This window comes from Arachis ipaensis, chromosome B5 (assembly GCF_059453495.1).
Source record: "Arachis ipaensis isolate K30076 ecotype BB chromosome B5, ASM5945349v1, whole genome shotgun sequence".
Lineage (NCBI taxonomy): Eukaryota > Viridiplantae > Streptophyta > Magnoliopsida > Fabales > Fabaceae > Arachis > Arachis ipaensis.
The window spans coordinates 8551448-8559799 of NC_142440.1; the positions used below are offsets into that span (position 1 = coordinate 8551448).

The following is an 8352-nucleotide window of genomic DNA, read 5'->3' on the forward strand; positions in this document are numbered from 1 at the left end:
AAATTATTTTAAATACTTGATATAATTAAAATAAGACATTAAAAATAATTAAAATATTTAATTTATATTTTAATATCAATAAAATATCAAAATATAATTACATTAATCTAAAAAATACTTTATATTTTATATATATGTGTGTCCCCGTGTCATATAAGATTTTAAAATTTGTGTGTCGGCGTGTCCCGTGTCGTGTCGTGTCAGGGTCCGTGCATCATAGGTACATAGGGATGGCAACGGGTCCCCATGGGGCGGGGACATGCCCTCCGTCCCCCACCCCCAATATCTGTCCCCGTCCCTGCCCCGTCCCCATGACGGGTAACGAGGACCCCGTATCCGCCGGGGACCTGAATCTCCGCGGATTTTTGTAAAAATTAGTAAAAATTGAGAAAAATAGAAAAAATTAGAGAAAATCAAAGATAATCTTCAATTATCATTACAAACATAATATCCATAGTCTTTAAAGACTTAAATAGCAATAACAACAAACATAAACATCCAAACATATCCATAAACAATCAAATATTACATAAACAACCAACCATATTCATAAACAACAAAATAAAGTTCATGACATCATAAAAACATAATTCCACCATCTCAATCTTCCTTTCATCCCATAATGGTAGTGATGGTAGATTCCGACTTACTTGAATCCTACATTGACAAGAAAATAATTTAAAGTTAAAATCATATAATAACTCAATAAATCAGTAATATAAAAACATAGTGTGTTATATGTAATTTAATAGTTTACTTATGTCAACATCTCCTTCAATGTTATGAATTGTGTAGCACTCAAATCCTATGTTAGTTGTAGTGCCAAGTTCATTCCAAAGCCAATCTTGATTACACATTAGAGCCTCTAATGTGTCCGGACGCAACCTACTACGATGTGGCGTAACAAATCGACCACCCATACTAAATGAAGATTCAGAGGCAACGGTAGAGATAGGAATCGCCAAAAAATCTCTAGCAATAGCTTGCAAAGTAGGAAAATTCGCTCCATTTGACTTCCACCAATTTAAGATATCAAAATCATGTTCAGTTTGTGGTACCGGTCTCTCTTCAAGATAATAATTCAACTCACTCTTTATATCAATAAATGTGGATTCCTCACTTACATGTGCAGCAAAATCAGCTTGCCAATCCTCATGACTGAACTTCCTCCCCTTTAAACTTGAAGGAATTGATGGTGGTGGCGGCATATCTAATTGAGCAGCTTGGTCTCTCTCTCTTCCTTTTGTTGCATATTCTAAAACTAAATCTTGCACTACCCTTTTCACTTGACCAATTACAACACATGCCTCTGTCTCACCATATATTTTACGAAAAAAGAAATTTAATAAATACATCTTGTACCTAGGATCCAAAAGAGTCCCAATAGCCATAACTGTATTAATCACACCCCAATACTTTTCAAATTTAGTTATCATACTAGTAGCCATCATTTCAATTATCTCATTTCCACAATTTTTCCACTCCATCAAAGCCAACTTAATCACATAAACCTTAGAAAAATAAAGATTTGATGTAGGATAAGTTGTTCCAGAAAATAATTCAGTCACATAAAAAAACACCCTCAATCTTTGAAAAATTTCATCTGCCATATCCCAATCCTTTTCACTAGGCAAAGATTTATATTGACTCTCACGCAATGACAATCTTTCAAATACATCTCTATACATAATTGCAACTTCAAGCATCAAAAATGTTGAATTCCACCTAGTTTTACAATCAAGACAAAGATTTTTTGTGTAGGGTATTTTAAGTTGCACACATGTTTTCTTAAATTTTTCTTCTCTTTTAGGTGTTGCGAGAAGACATATCTTTTTTTTTTTTTTACCAAAGATATGAGACTCGAACCCGCAACCTCTTAATTGAGTATGGGAAGACTATGCCATTTGAGCTATTACTCATTGGCCGAGAAGACATATCTTATATACATTTAATCTATACTTTTAATATTATATATATACATATGAAATAGTAAATATAATTATATATATTAATTATCTTAATTATTTAAAATTTTATATTTTTATATATAATTTGGTAAATGCTATCATACCCTCTCTAAAATAACATGTAAGTTATCATTTCTGATGTGTCACATTTTAATTGGGTGTTTATTTTAACTTGAGTTACCTTCTCTACTCTTTCGTCGTCGTTGCACCTCCCAAGCATCACCGTTTCATTGGTGTTTCGTTTTCTCTTCCCAAATCATTCTTCTAGAAAAGGTACTCTAACTCTCTCTAATTGTGTTTACTCCTCCCTACTCCTTCGTCGTCGTCATTATGCCTCCCAAGCATCACCGTCTCATTGGGGGTCTTATTTTCTCTTCCCAAATCATTCTTCCAGAAAAGGTATCCCAACTCTCTCTAATTGCGTTTACTCCTCCCCATTGTACTTCTTCATCGTCGTCGTTACGCCTCCCAAGCATCACCGTCTCATTGGGTGTCTTGTTTTCTCTTCCGAAATCATTCTTCTAGAAAAGGTACTCCAACTCTCTCTAATTGCGTTTACTCCTTCCCACTCCTTTGTCGTCGTCGTTGTGCCTCCTAAATATCACCGTCTTATACTCTTATTGGGTGTTCCATTTTCTTCTTCAATCAGGCCGTCACCGTCTTCCAAGATATTATTAACTCTCATGAGATTAAAGTAACTCAAGTTAAAATAAACACCCAATTAAAATATGTCACATCAAAGAGGGTAATTTACATGTTATTTTAGAGAGGGTAGGATAGTATTCACCATATAATTTTAATATAGGACATAAATACAAAATTTATAATTTATTAATAGACAAACAATATATAATATTGATTCTTTTAAATATATATGTTATAATTTATTGATATAGAATTATAAATTATGTTCTATTATTTGAGTCAGCTCGTGAATTTTCGGTGGGTCGAACTTGAGATTAAAAAATATGCTCAATTGTTAATGAATCGAATCGTGAGTCAAGCTCAATTTTCTTGAGCCAAACTTAAACTTGGGTTATCTCAACTCACTTCCAACCCACGATTGTTTTAATAGATATAATAAAACTAATTTCTCTAAAAAGAATCAATAATAAATTACATCAAGAATTAGAGTATGTTTAGATTTTGATTTGAATATATTTAATTAAAATAATATTATATGACTAAAAAATTTATAATTTTTAATTAATATTTAGTTAATTTTATATCTTAAATATTAAATTATAAATATTAAATCATAAATTCTAATAATATATAAATAAAGTATTGCCAAAAATATTAACTAATATTAATAAAATACATTGGTCTCTAACTTTTCTCATTTAATTAAATATGAATTCAAATATACAATAAGCTTTAATTTTGTTTATTTTCATTATCCAGCTGGCTATTGGCTAATAATCAAAATCCTTTTTTTATTTAAATTAAAAGATTATCGACTTATCATGGATTGGATTGTAAAAGTTTGGGAAGTATTCCTTAATAAAAACGCTAATTTGAGTCATCTTTAGTTGACTCCTTTAATAATTTTGAGATATATTCTAAATTTCTAATTCTAATGATAGGTAACCATTGTTTATATTTTACTCCTATCCCATCAAAAAAAATATTTTATAACGTAACATAGTTGTGAGAATCAAACCGGTAATCGAACCAGTTAAATTACTAAATTATTAATTTATTGGTTCAATTGGTAGGTTATTAATCAAATCGGTTAATTCGGTATAATTAAATAATTATATAAATTTTAATTTTTTTTTAATTATAAGTACTTTTATTTTATTTTTATATAAATAATTATCATTTTTAAATTTTAATATTTTATTAATTAGTTTATATTTATTGTATTATTATATTATTATAGGTGAAAACTCACATACAGTTGTTTTCATATGAAGTTGATATTTAAGAATAGTTAGGTGATTTGACAAGTTTGATTAAATATCATCTAACGATTTTCAACTATCAACTTCATATAAAGACAACTGCATGTGAGTTTTTACCTATTATTATATACTATAAATATTTACTAAAAAAATAATATTAATAGATATCATATAATTATAAAAAAAAATAAAGTGTGATTAATAAATTTTTTTTGGTTTATTTTTTTAATTTATATATATTTAATAAAATTTATATTTAAATAAAATATAATTAATTTAAAAATACGTGACTTTAAAATTAAAATAAATTGAATATAAATAAAATAAAAAATTGCTATATGTATTATAATTTGTATATATATATATTGATAAGAAGTATTGCCAGCTTGGTGGTAAGATTGTCCTTATTGCAACCTTGGGTTGAAACCCATGTCATGCATTTGAAAAAATTTTAAAAAATAACAAGTCTTGACACTTGGCAGTGCTGGAGCATATCAAACAGTATTAGATCCGATTGAACTATTTTTTGTTTGAACCGATCGATCCGGTCCGATTTTAATAACTATATTTTATAAAGTTAATTAAATTATTATTTGTTAAACAAATTTTATAATAACACAAACGATTGAATTTATGTTTTTTAATGTTTTATAATAAGCTTTATTAGCCTATTATTAGAGTAAAATTTTTCTTAATAATTTTTATAATCATATTTACATATATATCAAAAATCAATTATTATATTAATTATAAACATAAAATATATGTTAAAATACACAATACATATTAAAAATATGTAATATATATGATTTTTTTTTTTAAAGATATGTATTGCATTGCTTTGTAAAAAAAAATTACGTTGTCCATTATAGAGATAAAGACAAAAGAAAAAAGAGATCTCCCACTTTGATAAACACTAAATACTAACAAAAGAAAAACTAACACTAGAGATTGGGGATTCATAAGAAATAATGCTCTATAACTTTAGTCATTTCTTGTTATTTCTATAATTACTGTGCGGCCAGCTTCTCACCTTCAAAGACCTCCAAAATTTTTGCCTTTCACAATGTCCAAAACAAAGATGCAAGGAGGCCCATAGAAGGTTGTCCTCTTCTAATACCTTTACTTGCCATTTGCCACCAGACTACAAACTCTATAAACCCCAAAAAATTAGTCAATAAATTAATTTTTTAATAAAAAAATTAGAAATGTTAATTTTATAGTAAAATAAGATAGAGCTAATTAAAACAAGAATTTTGACACTAATTTCAAAGAATTTAACCCAAAATTGGGCCAAACAGGCCAAACCGATCAAACCGGATCCAAAATGGGCCCAAGGCCCAAACAATTCATAAAAACCAAATGAGCTCAGCTCATTCCTCATTCATCAAGTGCCCCACGCTGAGGAACACAAAGAGAGGTGAGGAAGGGTTTCAAAACCCTTGGATTCAATTCAATCCACCATAACTTTTTGCTCCGAGCTCTGATCGCCGCATCGTTTGCGGTCACGTGACCACCGCGTCGAGCTCTACGATTCCATCAGAATAATTTCATATGTAAGTCACTCTATCACTGTCATCCTTTCCTTTCCCCTTTTTTTCGAAATTATGTAAGTGGTGTTGAATTTTTGTCACTTTGATGTATTAGGATCGAATTGGCTTGAGAAAAATATTCACTCTTGCTTGTATGACGCTTGGATAAGGTGAGGATTCGAGAACCCTAGTTAATTTCTTGAATTTGGCTATTGGGTATTGAATTAGTGTATGGATATGTGAACAATGTGAACTTAGGTGTTTATGCACATATTGGAACTTGATTTTGGACATTTGAGGCTTGGCGGACGATTGGTGTCAATGCTTTGGTAATTTTTGGACTTGTGGAGTTGTGTGATTTTGGTGATTTGCCTTAGATAATACGTGAAAATCGGCCAAGGTATGGTTTAGGTTTCGCCTATTTAATATATAATATTCTGTGAAAACTTAGGCTAGATGACCATAGGTTAGGAATTGAATTGTGTTGTTGTTGAATGGTTATAGTGAATGGTATCAATTATGTTGCTATTGGTTTTGAGGGTGAAATTGATGTCTTCGTTGATGAATTATGAGAGTTGCGTGTGATGATATTGAATTATAATTATTGGTGATTAATGAGATTGAGTTATTTAATTAAGAATTCGTTAGAAGTGGTAGATTGATGAATTGCGGCTTGAATAAGAAAGTTGAGAATACTTGGTATGGAATTGGTAAGTTTTGGATTGAGTATGTATTGATGAGTAATGGTTTGATAACATGAATGTATATGTTTAGGAAGGGTGAATTATGATTTTGTTGATGTATTTAAGAGATTGATGCATGACATTGTTGATTTGAGATATGGTAAGATATGGTGGTTGTTGTGGTGTTGGTTGTATGCCTAAGAATGATAGTATTGAGTTTGTTGTGGTAAAAATGGAGGTTTGAGGTTTTGAATAAGAACTTGATTTTTAAGCGAACTTCGTCGAGCCATAACTCGGCTTTCGGACCCCCAAATGATTTCAAATTTATTTTATATAAAAATTGGGTCCTGTGAAGTTTACGTCGTTCGAAGAACGAAGGAAAAATGATTTAAAATGAAAAAGTTATGTGCGTCGGAAGTTTAGTGTTTAAATTAGCAAATCTGCAGGATTCAGACTTGGTGAAATTTTTTGGAAAAATGTACGCCCATGCGTACGCGTGGCTCAGGCGTACGCGAGAAATGAGACTTTCGCCTATGCATAACCCTCATTCGCGGAAGGTGGCTACTACCTAGCCCTAATGCGTACGCGTAATCAGAGAATGCGTGCACGTCTTGGGCTAAACGCATACCCACGCGTACGCGTGGCCCTGTTTTCTGCAAAAAACTAGATTTTGAATTTTTAAACTGAATTTCAAATTTCTAAACCTCCGTTTTCGTTCTTTTAGCCATAAACTATAATAGTCGGTCTAGTAATGAGCTGAAGCTAGGAAAAGGTGACAACTTGAGAGTGAAGTAATAATCTTAAATGATGAATTAGGTACAAATTGCAATGATATGAGGTGTATGTATGAGATCAGGCTAAACTATGGCTATAAAGAATGAATGTAAGGAAATAATGATGATAAATGATGAGATTTGGGATGACTGTATGTGGCTGGCATGATCGAGATGTGTATGTGGCCGAAATGGTCGAGATGGCAAGGTCTGGGTGTGATCCTGCTTGCGTATTAATTTGAAAATGTGTTCGGATGGCAAGTTGAGGATGGAAGTTCCTTCTCTTGTCGTGATGTAGATGTGGAGAAGGTGGAAAGGCACTCTCCTTCGTATTGTTTCTCCCACATTCTTATCTAGTTGCAAGGTGGAAATGCACACTCCTTCGATGTGGAAAGGCACTCTCCTTCGTGAAACCTCCAGGAGAAGGTGGAAAGGCACTCTCCTTCGTTTATGATCCTCCTGGAGATGCGCAACCTAGAGACCAATGTCTGGGTTAGCTACCAGATGTGTCGGGTTCTGGCAAAGTAACCGACACGTGAGCTCGCGGCCAGTAGGATAGACATTCATCATATGCATTTTGTTTGTTTGTTTGCTATGCCTTATTTGGGATTGTCTAACTAAATATATTATGATAATTGTGATAATTGCTACTTGCACTACTTGTCTCCTACCTGTGCTTACAATTGCCTGTTTGTCTATATTTGTAAACCCACTGGAGATGGAGGAACGGAGGAAAGGTGGTCAGGTTGGGTGTTAAGATAAAGTTTAAGTTGAGTTTAGAATTCCCAAGACACCTACCCCTTTTATGGTTTCTGTTTAGTAATTTTAAGTTTTATAATCTGAGTGTCAGTATTCTAGGATTGCCTCTGGTATTCCGAGGACCTTATATATTATGTACGTGGCACCTTTACCATGCTGAGAACCTCCGGTTCTTACCCCATACTATGTTGTTGTTTTCAGATGCAGGTCGAGAGACTCCCCACTAGGCATTTGGGCTTTTGAAGCGGAGTAGTCCCTGTGTTTTATTTTGATGTATAGTTTTGAATATATATGTACTTAGTTCCTCTCCAAGAAACTTGTTTAGTTTGTCCCTTTTAAAGGTTTGAGGAGAGTTAAGGTTTTATCTCTGTATTTTGGGTATTTTGGGACATGTATATATGTATGTATGTATTCTCTGGCCAGCCTTAGGTCCGCAGGCTGAGCTAGTAGCTTGTTATATCATTCTCTTGACTCTCTATTCCTGTTTCCTATTTAGTTATGCTTTTAAGCTTTAGCTTTCTTCTCACGCAAGTAACCCTTATTTTTTAGTGTTGCGTTTTTAATTTTGCGATTTTGCTTTACCTATTCTTCAAGGCTCCTAGAATACTACATTCTTTCAATTATTAGCGTATTATATTTTATTTTAGAGGTCGTAATACCACACCACCTCTGTTTTACGACTTAAGCATAAATCCCTATGTGGTAGGGTGTTACAAACTCCATGGTTCATT

General features: G+C 32.2%; 1 protein-coding gene across 1 annotated transcript; it reads right to left on the bottom strand.

Moving 5' to 3' along the window:
* Positions 1 to 646: 646 nt before the first annotated feature.
* On the bottom strand, positions 647 to 1391 carry LOC148563315 (zinc finger BED domain-containing protein RICESLEEPER 2-like). The gene is made up of 2 exons (XM_088486731.1): positions 758 to 1391; positions 647 to 657 (listed from the first exon to the last, which is right to left on the bottom strand). The coding sequence occupies exons 1-2, from the start codon at positions 1389 to 1391 to the stop codon at positions 647 to 649; spliced, it is 645 nt and encodes a 214-aa protein (XP_088342857.1).
* Between the last annotated feature and the right edge of the window lie 6961 nt (positions 1392 to 8352).